The 23678-nt window shown below is 39.2% G+C and overlaps 3 protein-coding genes across 7 annotated transcripts in view; 2 read left to right on the top strand and 1 right to left on the bottom strand.

Annotated features, from left to right (window-relative positions):
• gckr (glucokinase (hexokinase 4) regulator) overlaps positions 1–13161 on the bottom strand; it is a 31649-nt gene extending 18488 nt beyond the window's left edge. For both annotated transcript variants that reach the window (XM_056767763.1, XM_056767764.1), the window contains exons 1-9: positions 13036–13161; positions 10183–10278; positions 9900–10037; positions 9753–9821; positions 9593–9661; positions 9223–9296; positions 9083–9149; positions 8320–8373; positions 8060–8154 (exon numbers count right to left, since the gene is read on the bottom strand). In XM_056767763.1, the coding sequence (XP_056623741.1) occupies positions 8060–8154; positions 8320–8373; positions 9083–9149; positions 9223–9296; positions 9593–9661; positions 9753–9821; positions 9900–10037; positions 10183–10272 (656 nt within the window). In that variant the 5' untranslated portion in view covers positions 10273–10278; positions 13036–13161. The remainder of the gene's footprint in view (positions 1–8059; positions 8155–8319; positions 8374–9082; positions 9150–9222; positions 9297–9592; positions 9662–9752; positions 9822–9899; positions 10038–10182; positions 10279–13035) is intronic.
• Positions 10844–17328, top strand: fndc4b (fibronectin type III domain containing 4b). Of its 4 annotated transcripts, XM_056767768.1 has the most exons (7): positions 12555–13091; positions 14016–14131; positions 14300–14504; positions 15463–15552; positions 15957–16093; positions 16558–16602; positions 16800–17328. In XM_056767768.1, exons 1-6 carry the CDS (start codon positions 13019–13021, stop codon positions 16597–16599), a joined length of 663 nt encoding a protein of 220 aa, XP_056623746.1. In that variant the 5' UTR covers positions 12555–13018; the 3' UTR covers positions 16600–16602; positions 16800–17328. The 4 variants fall into 4 exon arrangements, with proteins under 4 accessions (XP_056623749.1, XP_056623746.1, XP_056623744.1 ...); XM_056767771.1 differs by lacking the exon at positions 12555–13091 and adding an exon at positions 10844–10896 and having other exon boundaries at positions 16558–17328; XM_056767766.1 differs by having other exon boundaries at positions 16558–17328.
• A 456-nt stretch (positions 17329–17784) lies between these two features.
• Positions 17785–23384, top strand: LOC130436806 (zinc finger protein 513). Its single transcript, XM_056767765.1, has 4 exons — positions 17785–18400; positions 19617–19745; positions 19886–20572; positions 20952–23384. Exons 1-4 carry the CDS (start codon positions 18361–18363, stop codon positions 21701–21703), a joined length of 1608 nt encoding a protein of 535 aa, XP_056623743.1. The 5' UTR covers positions 17785–18360; the 3' UTR covers positions 21704–23384.
• Positions 23385–23678: the final 294 nt, after the last annotated feature.

The raw sequence follows: 23678 nt of genomic DNA, 5'->3' as shown, positions 1-23678 counted from the left end.
CCCAGAGAGAAACCCCTTCATCCAACTGATCTCACAACTAACTCTACAACCCCAAACATGCCCAAGTCAACCCCAAACCCCAGCCAGACTAAACCAAATGATGAAAAGACAAAAAGAGAAATATCTCAAACACTGGACAGAAGCAACAGCTCAGCAAAGTAAAGTGGAATGCTATCTGTCACTAAAGAGAGAATATAAAGTGTCAGAATAGCTCACAAGCGTATCAGACCCTAAACTAAGAAAAGTGTTGAGCATGTACAGACTCAGTGATCACCAGCTCACTGTAGAGACGGGCAGACACAGACACACATGGACACCGAGAGAAGAGCGACTGTGTCCACACTGCACACACAATCAAGTGGAAACAGAGCTGCACTTTCTCCTCTCCTGTCCCAACTACACACACATCAGAGAAACATTCTTCTCCCAGTTTACAAACTTACACAAAGACTTTGAGCAGTTTCAACAAAAGGACAAGATCTCATACATACTGGGAGAAAACTCAAGAAGCTCAAACCTGCTGCAAGATATGTCAAGTCCTGCCACGACCAAAGAACAACCAGCACAACACAACACAACACTGACAGGACAACACACACAAACTGACACTGTCACCCTTATTGAGAACTTTAATTAAAACTGTTTTTCTGTTTATATTGAGATGTATATATATAGATTTTTACTTATAGACTTTTAATTTTATTCTATCTTATTTTTGATCTTAATCTGTATTTCTGCATGTTTATATTTAATCTTGTGCTTTGGCAATGTAAATTTTCTTTTATCATGCCAATAAAGCTCCTTTGAATCTTGAATCTTGAATCTTGAGAGAGCGATAGAGCGATTTGACGTTTGAATCTATTTTTTTTTTTTTTTTACATTTTGGGTATGTTTTTTTCCTCCACAATTTTAACAACCATTTGTCACAAAATCACAAACAAATATCAAATCACTCCAAAAATAAAAAAGACAATAAAAATACAAAGAATATATTGCTACACAACATATCTAAAAAAAAGAAGAAAAAAAAAATACCTACCAACATATTTAACTATTTAGAATTAGGTCTTCCTCATTATCTATAGAACACAAGACTTCACTTAAACCCCATGTTTCCATAAAAACAACCAGATTTTTTGTCAATTTAAAAAAAAAAAACTCTGCTCTGATCCTTGAAGTCACAAACCCTCTTAACATTCTCTCTGGGTCAACTAAAACATCATCTTTTATCATTCTTTTCCTTGTTACCCATATTGCCATTTTTGTCTCCGCTATTAAAAAATTTATTATGCCTATCCTTTTCTTTCCAGAAACCTTATACTTCAGTCCATAAATGAAAACAGTGTCATTAAACTCTTCGCCTAATTCTTCAATCCAGGTTTTTAATGTCTGAAAAACCCCTCTCAGTCTAGAACAATATAAAAACAGATGATCAGTTGATTCTTCTAAATCACAGAAAGGACATTTCTTTTCTACCGTGGGATCAATATGCGCCACGTGTCTGTTTGTAGCTACTGCCCAATGTATAATTCTCCATTGCAGGTCTGCAGTTCGTTTTTCAATGGGAGATTTATACAATGACCTCCAGCATCTTCTAGGAGAAGAGTCTGGCCCTAGCACTTCTGTCCACTTTGTTTCTCTGCAGTTCTTCAGAACTGACTGATGAGCGACTTTAACGCAATTCAGACACAAACTTTTCTTCGAAGCCTCTTTAAAACCATGTATCTCTGGAGTCTTAAAAGTGAGGATTGATTCCTCTTGTGGTTCTTCTTCCACACGAGCTGCAACAGGAAGAACAGGAAAATTCTCCTCTTCCTCCTCTTCATTCAAAATCCCTTCTCCTGGATTCCGATGATAGGCATAAGGGAGAGATGAAAAAAACGCATCCATTACCTGTTTCATAAATCTGACGGACTTGATTCCTGTCAGATCACTCATTTCCTCTGCACTTTTCCACCCGTCATGATGCTTCAAATCCTTTATCCTAGTGCATCCAGCTCTTGCCATTGTTTTTTGAAGGCTTTTTGAATTAAGCACTCTTGCCTGAAATAAGGGATTATGAAAAAGAGGTTCTTCTTCTATCCCGATTCAGAGTCAGACCAGTTCCTTTCCATTTGAAAATTTGATGTCCATGTTTTCAGCATCGTTTTATAAAAAGCAGAAGTGTCTTTTAAGTCCATTTCTGTCAGATTCATTAAAAACAACTGTAGATCGTATTTAAAAACATCAACTTTGTGTAACAGGGCTTTTGCAGTATCAGTCCAGCACCTCTTTGAATACAGCAACTTCTGTGCCGCTTGCAGCCTGAAGGTTTTGATTCTGCTTTTAATGTCTATTAACCCTTGTCCACCTTCATTCACTGGCAGGAAAAGTACAGCAGCTTTAGTCCAATGTTGTCCAGTCCAGAAAAAATCCACCAATCTTTTCTGCAATTCCTGAATGATGTCATCTGGCGGGTCCAAGACATTCATTTTGTGCCACAGTGCCGAAGCTGCTAGATTGTTGGTCATCAAAACTCTTCCCCTATAGGATAGCTGTGGTAGCACCCACGACCACTTAGACAACCGGCTACACATCTTCGCCACCATTCCTTCCCAATTTTTTGTCTTAAATGTTTCGGTCCCTAAATAAACCCCTAAACATTTAAAGCCATCTTTACTCCATTTGACGCCACCTGGGAGCACTGGTGGATTTTTACTTTGTCCACAAAAGAAACCTTCACACTTTTCCCAATTCACTCTGGCTGTTGACGCATTTTCATAGATTTTCAGTGTTTCCATTAAAACAGACACATCTCGTTCATTCTTAATAAAAATTGTAACATCGTCAGCATATGCAACAAGCTTAATAGGTTTCTCAACTGTAATTCCTTGGAGTGTTTTCCTTAACTTGCAAAGAAGGGGTTCAATGGCCAATGAATACAACATCCCTGAAAGCGGGCATCCTTGTCTAATTCCTCTCAACACTGCAACCGGCCTACTGAGCCCACCACCCACTTTCAACATAACAGAAGCGTCCTTATACAGCATTTGAATCCATGAAATGAAACTCTGACCAACACCAAAAGCTTCAAGCGTTTTAAACAAGTAAAAATGGCTAACTCGGTCAAACGCTTTCTCCTGGTCAATTGCGAAAATGCCAACATTTTCACTGTTCAAATTTGTAATGTCTATTTTGTCTCTTACAAGAAACAGATTGTCCATTATTGTTCGATTAGGAATACAATATGTCTGATATTCGTTGACCATATATTCTAAAAAAGGTTTCAATCTATTAGCAAGACACTGTGCCAAAATTTTGTAATCTGTACATAACACAGCCACAGGTCTCCAATTTTTTAACATACCAAGATCACCTTTTTTGGGTAATAAAGATAAAACTGCTCGTTTACAACGAGTAGGCAATTCATGTTTTTGATAACAATTAAAAACTTCATAAAAATCGTCTTTCAGTTGGTTCCAGAACTGTTTATAGAACTCAGACGGCAGTCCATCAATACCAGGAGTTTCTCCAGTTGAGAGTTTCTGAACAGCTTCAGACAGTTCTTTTAACTGAAGGCCAGAGTCCAGCTGTTTACTCTGTTCATCGGAGAGAGTCAATAAGTCTATGTAATTCCTCACTGCATCCCTTATCACATTGTCCTTCTGCAAATAAGTCTTTGTAAAAGTCAAAGGCAATTTTTCTCATTTCCTTTGGATCTGAGATCACATTCCCATTTAAATCTTTCAAATGCAACATCATTTTTTTTTCTCTTTCTTAAGATTAAAAAAGAAGGAACTAGGTGCATCCATTTCTCTCACAAATGCAAAGCGAGCTCTAATTAAAGCCCCCTTTGCTTTCTCGTGAAATAAAGAAGCTAAAACTCTTTTCTTCCAGCTTTCCAACTATCTCAACATCACCAACAATTAATTCACTTTCAATCTGTTTTATCTCTTTCTAATTCAGAAACAGTTTTTTTGATCCTACCATTTGTGCTATATATATAATTTTGACAAAATATTCTAATTTGTGCTTTTCCTATATCCCACCACTGAACAATATCCTCATAATTACTTTTCTGTTTTTTCCACTCCATCCAAAACACATTAAACTTTTCACAAAAAAAGCACATCTTGTAGCAATTTCACATTAAAATGCCAGTAATAGCTATGACTTTTTTACATTTATATCAATTAAACAAATGGTGATCAGAAAACCCATTAGGACAAATTGTAGATTTTAAAATTATTACTTTTACTAACATAGAATCGGTCTAATCTGGCAGTACTAATATGATCATGAGAAACCTTTACCCACGTATACTGCTTAACTGTAGGGTGTTGCTGTCTCCATACATCAACTAAATTAGAATTACTAATAACATCCTGTAAACATTTGGCAGAAGAGGGGTGAGGTTCTTCCCCATTTCTGTCTAAAGTAAAGTTTTCTGTACAGTTCCAATCACCGCCTAAGATCAACCATGTATTTGTCACAGGTCGGGGCGGGCCAAGCCAGACTGCACCCACCCCTGAAAAACCCGGGAACCACCTCGAGGAACGTGTCAAGGACCAGACAGACAAGGGAATAAAATAGTTTATTTATTAAATTAAAAGATTGGTGAATTGGATAAGTCCTAATTAAAATCTTCTTGCCGCCAGGTAAGTATGCAGATGCGGAGGCGAAGCGAGTCAGTGGTGTTACTCCGGAGGGAGGTACTCGGATGTGGGGTCAAGCGAGCCACTAGAACGAGACAGCTAGGTTTAACTGTCCAACAGTATATGGAACATTCAACTGATATACCTCTCTCTTCTTCTGAACAGAGTAAAGGCTTCCAACAGGGACGTGTGGAGACCACCGGGCGGGAAGGACGCTTTGGACGGGACGCTCCACTTCAGCTGAGCACTGGAACAGTACAGCAAGGTCTCAACAGTATGTGAAGCTTTTCAACTGATATACCTTCTCTTCTTTTGAACAGAGTAAAGGCTTCCAATAGGGGCGTGTGGAGACCACCGGGCGGTAAGGGCGCTTTGAGCGGGACACTCACTTCGGCAGAGCACTGGAACAGACACAGCACAGTTTCAACAGTTCAATAATATATGAAGCACTCAGCATTAACGGGGCCAGGTCTTCTCAAAGCAGGAAGTTGGGCGTTTGCTTTATCAAAACCCTTCTTTAGAGACAGCGGGTAGAAGACTGTAGGAGGAGAGTGCACGGCAGACTTCTATTACTTCTCCACACACCAATTTCACTTCATAGCACAAACCGTGTGAATCGTCATTTCAGGCACTGCAATTCCACTCGCACACCGTGCATTCGGGCCAGCACTCACCCACCAGATCGGATCTCGTCCTCGATCAGGGCTTGACTTCACTCCGGGAAAGTAGAAGAACGGTGCAGCGATCATCACATTCGGCAAGGAGAGGACAGAAGTTGGAGACAGATCATCAATTCACTCGGTGTAATAGTTCACTCGTGCCACACATTTTCCAAACTCTCCACACCACTTCAGTGTTAGTGTATATAAACAACGGATCCAATACTCATCACTTGCGTCTTTCTCACTGCTGACGATATTCCTCAAGTCTTCGCTGACAAATCCTTCACTCCTTCCTTTCTCTTCCACAGCTTCAATCTTCACCACTCCACAGCCCAGCCTCAATAAAAAGAACAGCCCGCTGACAAACACAGCATCACACGGGAGGAGATCCACACCACAGTCTGTTTTCTCTCTGTTTTTAAAGCCCCATCTGAATGTGTGTCCCTCTCACAGCGTTCTCTGTAATTGCCCCACACCTGCTGTCACTCAGGCAATCAGCCCCGCTGCCATGGCAACAGATTCACAGTGCATAGAATGGATGTTCACTGGAAAATCCTGAATAACTGCATTCACCAGGATCTTAGTCCCGTTCTGGTTTTTTGTCACCCCGTGACATATTTTCATCACAACTTTGTTTTAAGTAATTAAATAATTTTTTCAAACCGTGTATCCTCTCTGCTCCATTATTTGATGCATAAATATTAATAAAAACAAAAACCAACCCATTTATACTTGTTTGAACAGCCAAAATTCTTCCTCTTTCTATTTCATTAACAGACACATTAGTTATATCAATCGTCTTTGAAAATAAAATAGCAACTCCTCCACTAACATTTGAACCATGACTCATATATAAATCGCTTCTCCACCCCATTTTCCAATCCACTTCAATTTTCACATCACTATGTGTCTCTTGTATAAATGTTATATTAATATTTTTATTTTGTATATATTCATTTAAACATGCTCTTTTCCTACAATCTCTTCCCCCATTGATATTAATAGATCCTATTCTAAGGCTCTCCATGAAAAAAGAGGTAAGAAAAAGGGGAGAAAGCGAAAACAAGACGAAAAGTGATAAATAATTCACCAAATGTGCCTCCTTCATGACTCAACTATACAGAAATTAAAGGAACTTTTTCTTTTCTCAAGTTTGTTACCATTTTCTTCAATCTGAATCTCTTTCTTCTGCTTAGCTCTTCATAACCGACAGCCTTTTGTATTTTAATCACTGAAGCCAAAAACTTTTTCACATCAGGAAAAAAATCTTTTACTTCGACTTTTCTTCCAAATGTTTCATCAAGGGAAATCATTTATCTCTTTTACAGTATACAACTCATTCTCATCATAATTGGAAGGAATATCTGACATTTCAGAAATACAATCATCATCAGCCATCTCTTCATTCACATCAGTGCTTTCAGAGAGCTGAGACAGGGGTATATCGAGTCGATTTTCAACAGTGTCAAATTCAACCAAACTTTCAGGAAGAGCTTTTTTCGCGTCACTAGTCCCTGCCTCTTTACAACTCCTCTTCTTATTTTCTACCCCACAATTCTTTTTTTTCCTTTTTTTCTTCCCTGATTCATTTTCAGCCGATTCATTTTCAGCCGATTCCTTTTGGCCTATATTTTCAGTAGCGCTACGTTCGTTTTGTTCATGAGTGTTCAATTCACTTTGTTCTTTTCCGATTTCATTTGTCTCAGTTTCTATACTTTTATCCGCATTCTCCTCTTCACCCTCAACCGCCTGTTCACTTTCATTTGTTTTATTGGTATTGTCCTCGGCTTGTGTTTTTTGTGGGCAATCCATTTTTTTATGCCCGACATTACCGCACTTAAAACATTTCAAATGATTGGTATTCGCATAGATCATATACGATTTGTCTTCATGTTTAACCCGAAACGAGATGTCTAACGTCGGCGATTCTAGAACCATAAAACACTGCCGCCTAAAAGACAGCACATGTTTTAAAACTTCCGTTTTACACCCGAGTGGAATTAAAGTCATTCCACTTACTATTTTCCCGAATCTCTGCAGTTTCTTTTTCAATGCATGAATTGGGTATATATTGTGGACAATTCGAAATGTTCACTCTTGACGACTGCGACACCAAAGGTGAAACAATAACAAACGCTCCACTTACCCAAATTCCGCTCACGATGATTTTACTCACAACACTTTGATCCTTTAGGAACACCACCACGGCCTTGTTCATCCTTGAAGCGGATACAATATTTTCGAATCCAATTTGTTCTCCGATAGCGACTAGCACGTCCTCGACTGTCACACTAGCGTCAGGCACACACCTGACTCCATGGCGGAGCGACCCAGATGGAACTTCCATCTGCCCTCCGCCAGACACGAGACAAACTTTTACCTGGCAACTATTTTTCCTCAAAGTCTAAATTATTCAAATTAAACCTTTAACTAACAAACAACACCAACAAAAGAAAAAAGAAAAAAAAGAACACGAGAATAGTATAGGAAAACTACCCCAGAAACGCTCCTCTCACCCGTGAGACGCTCACATTCCCCCCAAACTCCCAGCATGCACCAAGAGAGAGAGAGAGAGAGAGAGAGAGAGAGAGAGAGAGAGAGAAAGAAAGAAAGAAAGAAAGAAAGAAAGAAAGAAAGAAAGAAAGGAAGAGAGAGAGACAGAGAGAGACAGAGAAAGAAAGAAAGAAAGAAAGAAAGAGAGACAGAGAGACAGAGAGAGAGAGAGAGAGAGAGAGAGAGGAGGGGCATCTACTGCAGGGCTACCTCGCCATATGTACAGGATTAAATCCCAGAAGCACTGGGGTAAAGACATCTAAATGCTTCAGACAAAGATCCAGTTGCCCAGCAACAAACGGTGCCTGTGACAGAACAACATCTCAGGTTATTTGCAGGTGCTTTAATAAAAAAAACATTTGACATTGAGAAATGTTGGCAGGTTTGGCTTAAGCGACTGGTCAATAAATGAGTTTAAGTTGAATGAATCTATGACTGTATTGATAGAAAGGGAATAGTTTCATCCATACCGACATGCCACACGATATTCCCATAAACAGAACGCGCTTCTTTCCTGCGCAAACCTGTTTTTAGTAAGTTAAAAACAACAGAAACACATATCAGCTTTAAATAATTTGGACATTTATATATAGACAGATGTAGAATTGGCATACATATTTTTTAAACATATTAAAGGAATAGTTCATGTCAGTAAAAATCTGTACATGACTCTTTCATCTGTGGAACACAAAAGAAGATATTTTGAGAAATGTTGCAGTTGTTTTGTGTCAATGGAATGACAATAGAAGTCAACCAATATTTCTCAAAATATCTTATTTTGTCTTCTGCTGAAGTCATAAAGGTTTGAAATGTATAAATGATGAAAGAATGTTCTGTTTGTTCTTTCTATTTATGTATAAACCTCAGAAGACCTTAGTTGGCCCATAGCAGACATCCAGATCACTCCATGTGAATGTGAGGGAGCTCTGCACAGTCAGTCAGCTCTTAATGTCTCTCTATAGGACATTTACATTTACATTTAGTCATTTGACAGACGCTTTTATCCAAAGCGACTTACAGTGCACTTATTACAGGGACAATCCCCCTGGAGCAACATGGAGTAAAGTGTCTTGCTCAAGGACACACTGGTGGTGGATGCTGGGATCGAACCAGCAACCTTTGATTTACCAGTTCAGTGGTTTAACCCACTAGACCACCATCTCCATATGGACGGTAAAACTGATCCACTACTGTTCTATGGTAAAGCTGCTGTGTTGTTTATCTTTCGTTCACCTCGTCCAGCATGCGAGCTCCCAGCAGCGGTCTGTCCTCTGAAGCCTCCTGTGATGTGAGCAGGGCCCTTTAAAAACAGACCCATATGATACTGCAGAGTCATGCGGAGTCTGATCTCAGACATCAGACGGTTTACTCACCTGTCACCTCCTGCTATGATGTAGGAATAGATCTGTGTGTGCTGCTGGTCAGTCAACATCTCATTAAAGGACGTCTGATGTAGAAAATGTGAGATCAGAGATGAGACTACATTTTTAAATGCTTTTAATTTCAAGTTAATGTAATATTTCCCCATAAAACGTTCAGTTTCTGTTTGTGAGTTTCGATTCCCAAAGAAAACAAATCCAGAAAAAGAATGTCTAGCTTTGATGCACTGTGAGGCTTTTACTAAATGCATTCATGTACGTTTATTATGTGTTTTCAAACATTGGACCTCATTGCAATCTTTAGAGAACAACAGGTTGAAACTTTTAAAAAGAAAAATCAATCATTCTTTCTTAAACTCATTACCGCCAATAGAAATGCAATGCGACCTGACGTTCCGCAGCCACTTAATACAATCAAACTCTCTTCTGGCTCCTGTAGAAACAAACCAGGTTCAAATGAAATTAATAGAATTGAAGAGAAAGATGAACTCATCAAAATAGGACTTTAGTCACACGTGACTGACCCTCAGCATCAGTTCAACCTTCTTGGCAACATCCACCATAGTTTGGATGATGGGTGAACTGTATATTCCCTTGTAAAAAAAACACACAAGTCAACATTTGCAAAGCCTTATGAACATACAGATTCTGTATAAACTTCTAAGACAGACCTGATCGTCATGTGTAAAGATCTCAGCATCACATGTTTTCAGGATTTGCAGCATGTGTTTAGCGTCTGCTCTGTCGATATCTCTGCTGATGGGATTGCATTTCTCTGTGAAGGGCAGAGACAGCTCGAAACACGACCGCTGTAGACACAAACACGAGCACTTAAGATGAACCGCATCAGTCTCCAGCTCATTTCATTACGGTCTCGCTCATGAAGAAAGAAGATTTGTTGCTCTATTATCAGGTGAAGCACTTCTGGTATGAAAACGCTGGAAATTGACTTACAGTGTGATCCATGTTTATCACGGCAGCGTCAGGGCTTGTGTTTCTGAATCTGATCTTGTGACAGCAGACAGAGAGTCGTGCAGCACACATGCACCTCTGACAATAAACAAAACACTGAGCATTACAAAGTCCACCAAATGAACTTTGATCCATCAGCTGTAAAACAATTTCTGCTCTGAAATGTGCATTTTTTTTCCCCCACAGCCTGTGATGTTGTTTGATTTGTATTGGATTGTAATAGTTTTTCTGTTTTGTTTCATTAGTTTGTGTTCTTTTAACTCTTAAGTCTTTATAAATAAGAATAAGAATACATAAGAAACATAAGAATATAAGAATTACTGGTATAAGAATACTGGTATTTATTGCATTTGTCATGGCTTTAGCGTATTATTATAACATTTGTGCGTTATAAATGAACAATTCTATATTTGTTTATAATAGTGGTGGGCCGTTAACGCAGTGAGACTCTTATCGCGAGATAAAAAAAATGTCGCCGTTAATCTATTCTCAAAGTTGGGTTGTGAGCTGGGTCTATACTACGCAAGCTATGATGACTTTCACCTTGATATTTTAGCGCGGATGTATACCAGCTTAACTGCACTGTACGGGGCGAGAACGAGATTTTTCAACTCGCGTGATTCGCGTCATTCGCGGAAGCAGAAGCCGCCTCATCATCTCATAACCAGGGCGTCATTCGCGCGATTCGCGCAGCAAGTAGGTCTATTGGCTCTTTGCATTAACATATAAATCACTCGCGCTTGACACGCCATTCGCGTTTGGTCTGAACACAACATAACGTTACTGTGAAATTAACGCATCAAACGTGACGTGCTAACATGGATACAGCTATGAAGCCGCCGGGTTTGCTTCAGGGAATATTAATTTTTAAGAAGCTTCCCAATAGAAACATCGACAAGACTAAGGTTGTTTGCACCTGTGCAATGCGGAATTGGTTTAAAAAACACTTTCTCTCAACGGGTAGTGGTCTAGCTTTAGTTGAAACCAGTAACTTTGTATTGAGATCTAATGTATTATGGCTCCTGTATGACATATCGCTTGTTGCTCCCTCACTCTTTGTAAGTCGCTTTGGATAAAAGCGTCTGCTAAATGACTAAATGTAAATGTACTGTAGGAGCTCTTCCAGTCTCAAGTACCACCTAAACGCAAAGCATCCCTTAGCTAATGCGGAAGTAAACACAAATTCATCTTATTGAACATAATTTAATTTTCATCACCAATTATCATAGTAGAACAGTTTTCTCAAGCAGTTTGTGATGCATTTTGGAAACAGGAGATGAGCCCCTGGTCTAATGCGCCACCAGGCTTGAGAAACCCGTTCTCAAAGACTTACTTTTAGTCATTATTTTGGTAGGGCACATATTCTGAATGCCTTCGGCAGAATTCAAATGAGCCAATATAATCTAGATTAAAAAAATTAATCTATGCCCACCACTAGTTATAACCTGTATTCTGTTCTTCACATTTCTGTTCTATCTGAAAATCAAGTGAGGTCAAGAATTTTGTATCTCTATGCATCTGATCTATTCTGTTGTTTTATCACTCAGTTCTGTTTTATTATTGTATATTAACTAACCAAGTTTTATCTGAAATTATTGATATCAACGTAATCTTAATATTGCAGTAGATTATGAAATATCAAGACTTAAGGTACCCTTAATAAAATAATTTATTATCGTTTACTAATGATTAATAAGTCATTTACAAATGCATTATAAAGCAGTTATAACTGCATGAATAATAGAGGGATTTTAACGAAACATAAAGACCCTACAGTGTCCAGTCTGACAAACAACATCAAGATTATAATCAATCTGCTTTCGAGTCAAATAAATAATGAATACATTAAATACATTTATTAAGCATTTATAACATGTCAGTTCAAAATGACTCACTATTTGGCAGGTATTTGGTTAGAATCCCTCTTTTTATTTATGCAGTTATAACTGCTTCATAATGAATTTGTAAATGACGATTTAATCATTAATGAACACAGCAATAAATGCTTTATAAAGGGTACCTTCATGTAAATTGTTACCAGATTTTCTATTCTATTCATAGTTCTGATTAATATAGATTATATTATATTTTACTCCACTCACACTATTTTCCCAGCAGTTCTTTTCCATCCACCTTTCTCTTCTTGTTTGTTTTCTTATTTTGTTTTCTATGTCTGTAATCAATGCTCAAGTTTGGATCACATCCATCACCTCTAACAGTTTTTGGATTTGCTGCATTCATCCGGACAGCTCTGTGAGTCACGCGGCTATAGGAGGTGAATGAATCAGTCACTATCTGGCCACCTGTAGGTCATGTGATGAATTGATATTCTTCAAACGTCGTTCACGAGCGAATAAAGTGAGAAAGGCAACATGAGCTCGAGCTCGGGCTGTGACGGACGCCATGCGCTCTGCTCCGGTGAGCAATTGCGCGTTACATTAGATGCGCAAGGTTCGAGCAGCTGGTGACACGGAGGATCGGGAGGTTCACTGCGGTGTCGATAAAGGGGATCAAAAGTGTTATTTCTGTAACAGTCACATCAATTCATCGGCATAGGAGGAACACGCATGGGACACGCTCGATGCGGATGATGCGCATTTGGATGTCAACAGATCGACAACACCAGACTGAAAAGATGCTGATGATAGTGGCTTAGATTCTGTTGTTCATCGCAATGTGTCGGATATTATAGTCAGTGTTTGAGTGACAATCTTGGAGCGTAAAATGGTTTATTTGTAGTCATGTAGTGGTTGAAGGAATTCAGTTCATGATACTTTTCCTTGGATATTAATGTCACTGGATTCATTTTTAAGGAGATATGAATCATCTACTCACTTTTGTGAGCCGTATTCTGTCTCTGATCGGATGTCACGTCTGCTTTGCAGGAGCAAGTAAGTTAACTTATTTAGCTTCTGTTGATAATGAAGAAAATTAATCAGTCTAATGCAGTGCATATCTCACTACATGTGTAAGTTGATTTGTTGGTTTCCATGACTACAGCCTAAAAGCATTAAAGTGCTGTTCAGTGTTTGAGATGTTTGCCCTCATCAGGTCGAACTAAGAATGGCAATAAGGAAATTGCATCGGTCTCTTTTGGTCACCGACTTTGTTTTAATGGATATAGACCGAGAAGAAGGTATTGTAGATCATGTCATGACATTTATAAAGCACTTTTAAAGAAAGACTAAAGCATTATGTCTCGTCTATGGCAGAAGGATCTGTGACCACTGTCTCTGTTTGAACTATTTCTATTATTTGATTGTCTTTGTTACGTAATGCATATTACAGTCAAATATGAAAATTTAGACTTTTTGCAGATCATGCGATTCACTTGAGGTTCCCGGTGTATACTGCCAAGCCTGTGATCACATGAAAGTTCACAATAAAAGATCTCTTGAGATAATGTGGATTTTCAAAAAGTATTAATGGCTTAAATTTCTTGATATAAGTAAGTGTAAGTGTACAATTTTTTATAATGTACTGTAAAGTTTCTTTTCATCAAACTTATTTTGGTGTGAGTTTGGGGACAGATCTGTTTGTTTGACCAAAGACAGATGAGAGAAGTGTTTTATAAGTTTATTATCGGATGCCTCTAGAGGCAATAGGCAACATACATCTCTATAAACTATACCGCAAATCATATGTAAATATTTCACAAACCTGATCAATATAGCAGGAAACAGATTGCGAATCATGTTTTAAATACTGTATAACTGATTGTTAAACTTAACTTTTCTTGTGTATTGCCGAGTTTTCATTTCTTGTTGTTGAGGTGCTCTTATGAATAATTCATACTGCTCATTTGTATTTCACAGACCGCCCAGCAGCACCTGTCAATGTTTCTGTTACACACCTGCAGGCGGATTCTACTACCGTGTCCTGGAATATTCCGGAGGGGGAGATCGTAATTGGCTTTGCCATCTCACAGCAGGTCGAATAATGTTATTACAATGAGATCCATCCCTGAGGGTATTATATATATTTGTTGAAGTCTGACATTGAATATCTGCAATAACTCCTGTGTGTGTGTGTGTGTGTGTGTGTGTGCGTGCGTGTGCGTTTGTGTCTGTGTCTGCATGCGTACGTGTGTGTGTCTCAGCGTCAGGACGGGTTAATGCAGCGTTTCATTCGTGAGGTGAACACCACCAGTCACGCTTGTGTTCTATGGGACCTTAAAGAAGACACAGATTATATTATCCAGGTCCAGTCTGTCGGGCTGTACGGAGAGAGTCTGGCCAGTAAAAAGGTTCACTTCAGAACGCTGAAAAAGTCTGAGCATTTACAATCCACCATGATGAATCAAGGTATTAAACGTAAAAATCACCAGTTGATAACTTCTCATGCTGACATATCATTGCTTGAATAAAATATTACACACATGAACATTTATGCATTACGCAGTCACTTTTATCCAACTGAAATGTTTACATATTATTTATGTTTGGGGAATTTTTCTGTAGGAAGTATTAAAACATGCTGTAGCATAGTATGATACAGTTAATACCACAGGATACTTTAGTATACTAGACAGTAGTGAAGTAAGTACGTTTGTTCTTGAAAATGTACTTTATCAGCGAGGGATTTTATTTTGAAAAAATTGATAAGCATGATATTGTACTATTTAATATTTGTTCATATTGTAAATCTAGTCCTTTATTACTTTTCCGCAAGTATTTTTACTATAAATGAAAGTACTAGATTTGAAATGAAATTAAGTATTAAAGGTTAAAATAAAACGTAAATAATGTATACGTAGTAATAACGTAGTGGAGTAAAAAGTATGATGTCATGCTGTAGTTAATGCAATATAGCCCATTTTTTTCACAGTAAAACACTGATAAAGCACAGATAAATGCACTTGAGTTCACTACTGTCCTCTTCTGATACTGTAACTACTAGACTACTGTATACTACAATTCTCCACCGTTTACTATAGTAAATACTATACAGTAGTTTACAACAGCAATTTGTCATGTGAGTATTTTTGTCAAAACCCATGCATTGTTAATGGTGCATAATATCATATCTACATACTATACAAATGTAATGCCAAATATTTGGATTCAAAAAATGCATATTTGCTAAAAATGTATGCTATTTGGAGCCCACAAAAAAGATACAGATACTGCAGGTGTCCTACAAGATATCAGACATGGTCTAAGAGCCAAAACATCTTTCATGAGTTCATGGGGTCTTCATAATAAATTCAACTTTGATGATCTTGTTGTCCGAACCACAATGTGTTGTTATATCATTCACCAGATGACCCAGAGGTGGAGGGTTTAGACATCTCCAGACATCTTCAGACCGGAGAGATCTTAATTATCATGACTGTCCTGATAATGTGGGCAGGTAAAGAAAACTCTTTCATTGCAAAGTGTTGATTTTCACATATCTTTGGACAACACACATAATCGAGTCTCAATTCATAGATCATGTGGCACATTGTCGATTTCCACAGAAATAATTCGGATTTGCGCCTCATCCAAGAGCTTGGCGTTATTCAACATGATCCCACAAAATCATCAATAGATCTTAACTTGTGTTGACCCGTAACAATCCTTTCAACCTCACTAATCTGCATTCTCTCATTGACAAAGCAGTATTTACACAATTCTTGTAATACACAATTCAAAGTTTTCTTTGACAGACAACTTTTTATTTCAGACTCAGTTATGATGTGCAGGTGGAGGATGATGTTTAGTTTTATTGAAGGAAATCTAATCTGTGTCTCTGAAATGTCTGTGGCGATGCAGCCGTGATCGCTCTCTTCTGCAAGCAGTACGATATCATCAAGGACAACGACTCCAACAATCACAGTAAAGAGAAAAGCAAACCGCTGTCCGGCCACAGCACTCCTGAATATCACAACGGAGGCCTGCTGGGTAGCAAGGTAAGAACTTTACAGCTGGCCAACATCATGATGTGCATTTCATGTTAGCGAGAAGCATATCGTTGTCTAAAATCAAAAATGTTATTTTACATTTTCAATGTAAATTTCAACCAGAGATGTCAATGCTGAAAACAGGATTGATATTTTACAGCGGAACACATCATTAGATTTTTTTATTTCTGTTTCTTTTTAGTCATAAGATAGAGCTGTGATGCTCACATAAATCTCTATGATTTCAGAAGACTGAAATTACTTTTTATTGTTTATTTGGATCCCCATTAGCTTCGACAGAGTGGTTGCTAGTCTTCCTGGGGTCCACAAGACAAAAAATAGAGAAGAAGAAAACAAAATACAAAAATACAGTACACTTAAACATATCATCAATAACAGAAACAACATTGCAGTACAGTCATAAGAGTACTCAAGAGTATTTTTCTAACCGTTTTTTTTTCACCTTTTTATAGTTTCAGAGGACGTCATCTTCTGTCAGCATCATCAAGGTTTAACAGGTATCCCAGAATCCGGCTGTCCACAGACCTGTCAGCAGATATTAACTCATGTGTTGATACTTCAGACAAGTGTCAAACGCAATAGAATCATGAACTTATCATTTCTCAAGTCAGAAATTGTAAAGTAGTATACGGGTATTGGGTAGTTAACTCCATTAAGAGTTGTTTTCTGGACACTGAACAAATGGTTTCCTCAGTTACAGAGCCGTCAAAAGCAAGCGGAGCTACAGGTGCTATGAATATGAGTGTTGAGACATTTACAGTCAGAGTAAAAATGTGTCGTTACATTTGAGATAAGGATAAATGTTCATGGTCATTGCATTACATTCATAAATACTTACAAGATGCATCATTAGCGTAATAAGACTTTTAAGTATATTAAGACTGTGTTACTAAATGTCACTTTTAGAGTGGATTGCACAGTGGGGTTGTTCCTGTTGTGTGTCACATTAGACCACCAAACCAGTAAAGTTTCTGTTTTGAGCTTGTATGTTAGGATGGTAATATGTCTACACACTGGTATTGTAATGTGCACATAGATAATAATACTTGATTTATTGATCTAAAATATTTTTTCTGAGTGATTCACTGGTTTAAAGAGGCTTCAGGTAGGGTTAGTCTTGAGCAATACTTCATGAATGTCCTTTTAACACTGTTTTATTGCACAGGTTAGAATCAGTTTTAATAATAAAACTGTTTTCCAATAAATGTCAAATGTAAACACTTGAGCTTGTGCCTGTTGGTTCTGTGTTAAAAGAAGTGAATTGATTTAATATAAATTGTGCTTTTATTTTATTTATCTTCATAATAATCTCGTCATCTTCAACAGAAAAGTGAATTTCTATGATTCTCGCGAGAAGTATGTGACGCTTTCCATGTTCCGCGTGATTGGCTGTTTGCATCACGTGTCACACTTTCAGGTGCTCGCGCCTCACAAACTCTGAATCAAAGCGAATTTGACAGAGAAAGTTTAAAACAGGCGCCTGATGTCCTGTCCGTCACATCACCATACAGTAAAAAACAGCCAGTGAGACATAAAAAAACAGCAAAAGATTAAAAAAGAAAAAATATTGAAAATATGAAAACTATAATATCCTTAAAAATAATACGCGCGCTGCAGTTCTCTTACTTTTCGCCGGGCGCCGCAGTTTCCCCATTTCACCATGAACTCAATGAATCACTTCCTGTGCTGCAGATTCCCATCACAACAACTCCAACAGCATTGTAACTTACACACTTCCACTTCAACTGCCCACGGAGTCACTTTACACGATCAAACATCCGCGTGGACAATTAATTCCTCATGGATAAATGCTAATATTCCCGCCGCTGGCTGCCCAGTGATCAGAAACTCCGGACTTTTATTTTGTTTTCTATAGTGTGTGTTATCTGGTCATGCTAGTTAGCTAACGACTGGTGACAAGATAAAGACAAACCTAAAGCCAAATAGCCTTATTTTTTTATTTATTTCTATTCAGAAACGTCGATTTTACGAGGTGATTGTGTATTAGGGCGATTCTGCTTGGAGGTCTCTGTGTTTAAATGTAGTTTAATAGTTAGCTCGTGCTAACATCACTGTTAATGACAGGGCTGTGTAGGTTTTGAGCATGTATTGGGCGGATAAAGGTGATTAATTCGGGGTTTATCAGTGCTCTGGGGAGCTCTTTGTTCAAAGGAAGAAGAGGAAGATGAAGAAGAGGAAGACGATGATGAAGATTAGATCAACAGGGAACTGACTGTAAACAGACACAGAAGAAAATGCCCAGACGGAAACAGTCCAATCCACAGCCTGTCAAATGTAAGTCTACATTTCACTTTGACTTTATTTCTTATGTTCTTATTGTAAAGTTTGACTTTTCATTACAATATAAATTGATTGAACAGTTGTAATTGTGTTTATTGCTAATGAAAATAATTATAATCACAGAGGTTATGTTTTTTTATGCACACAATGACACCTCAGATCATGCATCTTCATTACCATATGTTATGCTTTTGTCAGTTGTTCCCTGATTCAACTTGTTTCCTTAGTTTCCAAATGGCACTGTATATTTTTATGACGATTTTCGTATCTACACACTATTTATAATCTCAAATTGAAATAGTTTTAAATTGACTTTAATAAATGAGCTAGATTGCAATTGCGTATCATTTCTTAAATTTCTTTTAGTCAAGATAATGTGGAAAGATGTCATATGACATGACTTACTGATCACAATATTTTTACAGTTTACTCCTCATATAAGTCAGCAGCATATGATGAACAAATAAAAAAAGTTGAATGTGTTTTTTACTTTTGTTCAATTTCAGGTAAAGTCTTCTTTCTTCTATCGAGTCTGGAAGAATCATGTTAGCTCTGTTCTAGCCCTCTAACTAAACATTGACTTCCTTTTCTTTGTCATTTTTTCCTCACTTTAGTTCCTCTGGACGAACCCTCGTTCCTGCCGCGAGACTCGGGGTGGACCAATCGCTGACCCCACTCTGTTCTCTTCCCTGCTCTTATCTGTCATCTCTATGCTGTTCCTTCCTCATTCATTCTCTGCTGTCCCGCTCTCTTCCTCCTCACAGATCTGTGTGTTATTCACCAGCTTCATCTCAACACTTATCTCATGACTGTAAAAACTAGCTTGTGTTTTATATTCTGTGTTAGAACAAGAGTTGTGCTACTATTAAAATTCACCTTTAACCCGTGCAGCACAGCTTGTGTTGAACACACAAACCTCAACTCGTGTGGCTAGGAGAGTTATCACACTTGCAATTTTTGTCTGCATTAAAGGTGTGCGTATGGGCTAGTAGCAAACAAGGGACCCGAGTCATATGAAGAAACCCCCAAAAAACACTTGTGGGTGTTCTTAACTTTTTGATACAAACTTACTAGCAATGGCATAGTGTCTCCTTGTCAACAGCTCACCGTTATCATTGTGATAATCTGATGAAATACCTTTGTGATCAAATTTCATGAAGGAAAATGAGAACTGTACGGATATTCAGATTGTCACGTTGTTTATTTGCAGTGGAGGCGGGAGATGGAGTTGTGGTGGGCGATCAAGAGAATCTGGTGCTGGAGAGTGATTTTCTGCTTGGACAGGACCTGGGCTTCGGAGATAATGACTACAGGATCGTCGGTTTTGAGAGAGACTCTGGTGATTTGTTACTTCACATTACTACTTTATTGATCATTATTCTTTGCTAAGAGTTGCTGATTCTTTGTGTTGTAGGACTGCATTTGTATATTTGGTGTACTGCACTGTTAATGTTCACTGCGTCTGTGATCTCCCGATAGACTCCGTCACGGCAGATGTGGGCCTGCCGTTGTACGGCTTTAGCGATGAGGACTGTTCCACCTACAACCACCTGGGTATGGAGAGTGATTTCGAGGACCCCCGTGACACAGAAAGCGAGCGAGAGGAGATCGGCTCATACCTCTCTTGCAGACAGTGCGGCCAGCTCCTCGGCGACCCCCTGACCGGCGCGCTGGATCTCGCAGGCCTGTACTGCCTCCAGTGCGGAGCGGAGGATGGAGACGCAGACCATCAGGATAGAGCTCAAGAGGAGGCCCATCCCACTGATGACGCGCAGTTGGCGACGAATCGGAGCCGATCCAATGGAAACGCCAGCAAGACCTACTCCTGTAAACTGTGCAGCTTTACCTCACGCTACTCCAATCACCTGAAGCGGCACATGAAGACGCACAACGGCGAGAAGCCGTATCAATGTCAGCACTGCACGTACGCCTCCGCCCAGCTGGTGAACCTGCAGAGGCACGTGCGCACCCATACTGGCGAGAAACCCTACAAATGCGAGTTCTGCACATTCGCCTGCAACTCCCTGGGCAACCTGAAGAGGCACCAGCGCATGCACGCGCAAGAGAAAACACTGGACTGCAACCAGTGTGACTTTCATGCCACCAACAGCCACTCTTTAAAGAAACACATGATGAGCCACAAGGAGGAGAAAGCGACAGAAGAAGGTACTGTATTTATGTTGTTCTTCAAAGTCATCTTGAAATGGAAATCCATTCGCTTTGCTTTTATAAAGCAAGTTTTCGTCCGTGCTGTGCACTGCTTTCAGTTTCTTTTACATCAGATTGTTTTAATCATCAGTACCAAATAGAAATAGTCTGAATGATCTTTCTTTGTCTGATTAGTTTCAGATACTTCAAAGTGGACAAAAGACATTTGTGTGTTTCTGTGTGTTGTTTCCCCTTTCATACGTTCTGCGATTGCTTTGCGAAGCGAAAAGAGGAAGTTGATTTCTACAGTAAAGGGAACCAAAAACCATCGTTCCTAAAAGCAGATTCTTCGCAAAGAGGAAGTATTTAACTTGTGCTCCGCTCTTCTTTCCTGCAGAAGCCGTTGTGTCTGATCTCACTCTGCACATCAGCAGCGACCCCGACTTCCTCCAGAGCTACGACACCCTGCAGACAGACCAGCACCCCCCCGCCCTGCTGGACACCCAAGAGTCCGACCCCCTGCCCGAGCTGCTCTTCCCCTTCACGTGCCGCGTGTGCGGCCTGGTCCTGGAGGACGATGAAGGAGCGGTGACGCAAATCTGCGGCAAATGCACGCTGGAAATGCTGTCCAAAAGCTCGCCCACCAGCCCAGAGAAATGCGACAAGCTGTTCTCCTGCACCTCGTGCCCTTTCGTGACTCAGTACCCCAACCACCTCGCCCGTCACATGAAAACGCACAGCGGCGAGAAGCCCTACAAGTGCCCGCAGTGTGACTACGCCTCCGCCCACTTCGACAACCTAAAGCGGCATCACCGGGTGCACACGGGCGAGAAGCCGTACAAATGCCGGGCGTGCGACTACGCCTGCGGCAATCTGGCCAATCTGAAGCGTCACGAGCGCATTCACTCGGGTGCCAAACCGTTCCAGTGTAGCGTGTGCAGTTACAGCTGCAACCAGAGCATGAACCTGAAGCGACACATGCTGCGGCACACTGGCGAGAAGCCCTTCAAGTGCCAAGAGTGCGGCTACACCACCGGCCACTGGGACAATTACAAACGGCACCAGAAGAAACACGGCCACGCTGCCGAAGGCTGGATCAAGACGCAGCTGCCGGAGAAAGAGGACGAGGAGGAGGAAGGAGAGATGTAGGAGTGTCTTCCTCTTCTGATGTCCAAGTCCAGTTGCCTTAATAATATTGAACTATTCCATTGAGCAAAGGTGCACAGCGACAGCGCACATGTGTTTTGATTGTATTTTGTACCCTTTTACAGCACCTGAATTGATGACAACATCACATAATGGGATTTAAAGGGACAGTTTAACCAAAAATGATTTATATTTTGAGAAATGTTGTTCAATAACCAACACATCTTTAGTGTTCTGTAAAGTAAGAAAGTCATACAGGTTTGAAGTGACAAGAGTAAACGATGACAGAATTGTCATTTCTGGAAACACTGTCCCTCTAAGATTTATTAAACTCAAAAAACAATTTTGGGTGAGATTCATCAAATGCAGCGAGGTAATGCACAAGACTTGAGAATGAGAATAACGGCTTTGTTGATGTTTGTAAAAACAGCGAGCGGTTCTACATCTAGACCTGATTGTTTATGCAAACTGGAATTTCTTGTGATTTTAGGGTGTGATGTGAACGGGACGTGTTGTGATGTTGGATTTACACTGAAGATGTCTGCCGGCTGCTATCTTCACATATGCACAATGATTCAGTAACGTTGCCTTTCTCTCGTTCTTTTACTGTAATATCTGGCTGCACTGATGGGGGACAGAAACACTGATGTTTATCAGGGCATTATATAGGAACACTTCATCTCATGAAGACTCTGCATAGAGAAATGTCTGGGTCACGTTTAACTCCCAAATCAAAGCTGAGAGATTGAATTTTGTGTGAAGAAACTGAGCCAGTTTTTAGGACCATGAAATTTTTTTTGCATGATGACCCCAAATATTTCATTACTGCATTATAATACTCACACAAATGAAATATTATTGCAAAGTACATATAAGATCTTTGTTGTATTTTTTATTGGTTCTTTTGCCGTTTGAGGGAAAATGACTCTTAAACGTCAATGCAAAAATAATCGAAATGGTCTTACAAATACGGTTTATTATGCAAAATATTATAACATATTATTTTTCATTTGATTATTAAATGCAGTATGACCCAGACATCTTTGTGTGGTTCACGTGTGTGTGTGTGTGTGTGTGTGTGTGTATGAAGGTTAGGGTTAACCTTTATTTGACTTTCAGATTTCCTGCAGTTCAATTTCGATAAAAGTGTGACGCCTACTGTGACGTTGTCCTTGCAAAAAGGAATCATATGGAAACCTGTAAAGGTTTATTTTTCTCCAGCATTCACTCAAAAATCCTTTGATTCTGTTCAAAACAAACCAGTTAGTTGAGGAAAAAGACACCGGACACACTTTATGATCTTTTACGTTTCTTTTATTAAAAAGGACATGAGCAGTTTTGTGAAAAGCATTTTGTTGACAGATCATGTTATAAAAGGAATATTTTCATCATTGTGGTTTTGATACTGCGTTCATGCTGTCACAGCCATGTCACTGTAATGGATCATGTTCATTCAGTGCATATCAGGGAATAACTGGATGACAAACACAGCACTGAATGACGTCTGCTCTCGTGTGATTATTTATGTACTGTATCTGTTTCTGTGGGCCGCATTGAGCTTTCTGATGTTTGTACAAAAATCTGATGAACTGTCAAGTGGCCTTTGGTTTTCAAAATAAAGATGTTTTTAGCTTTTATTAAAAACATTTGCCTTGAGACATTTGTAACACTAGATGGGAAAAAAGTGAGACTCGTTGTTTGATGTCTGAACTGAGGCCCCAGTTTGATCAAATGTAACGGAAGCACTGGAACATTTCACTGGTTGTGTTTCTTCCCTAGTCTCTGTCTTCATCCTTTGTGTTGGCTTTATAGAAACTAATTATAAATTTCAAGAAATCTGATGCTCAACATATTCTACAAGCAATGTCTATTTCTGTCCTGTAGAAAGAAAGAGAAGAGCTTTGACAGACTTCATAGGAAAGCATAAAATGTTGTAACAATAACCAATTTACACTAACTAAATTAAAACAGGGATCAG

This window comes from Triplophysa dalaica, chromosome 15, assembly GCF_015846415.1.
Source record: "Triplophysa dalaica isolate WHDGS20190420 chromosome 15, ASM1584641v1, whole genome shotgun sequence".
Taxonomy (NCBI): Eukaryota; Metazoa; Chordata; class Actinopteri; order Cypriniformes; family Nemacheilidae; genus Triplophysa; species Triplophysa dalaica.
This window is presented reverse-complemented; position numbering and strand designations above follow the sequence as displayed.

Bases quoted from the DNA above. Each gene is read 5' to 3' on its own strand.
- fndc4b (XM_056767768.1), top strand. From the start codon at position 13,019: ATGAATCATCTACTCACTTTTGTGAGCCGTATTCTGTCTCTGATCGGA. The intron at 14,505-15,462 runs GTATTAAACGTA...ATCATTCACCAG, and splicing joins ATCCACCATGATGAATCAAG to ATGACCCAGAGGTGGAGGGT. The intron at 16,094-16,557 runs GTAAGAACTTTA...ACCTTTTTATAG, and splicing joins GAGGCCTGCTGGGTAGCAAG to TTTCAGAGGACGTCATCTTC.
- LOC130436806 (XM_056767765.1), top strand. From the start codon at position 18,361: ATGCCCAGACGGAAACAGTCCAATCCACAGCCTGTCAAAT. The intron at 18,401-19,616 runs GTAAGTCTACAT...GTTTATTTGCAG, and splicing joins CAATCCACAGCCTGTCAAAT to TGGAGGCGGGAGATGGAGTT. The intron at 20,573-20,951 runs GTACTGTATTTA...TCTTTCCTGCAG, and splicing joins GGAGAAAGCGACAGAAGAAG to AAGCCGTTGTGTCTGATCTC.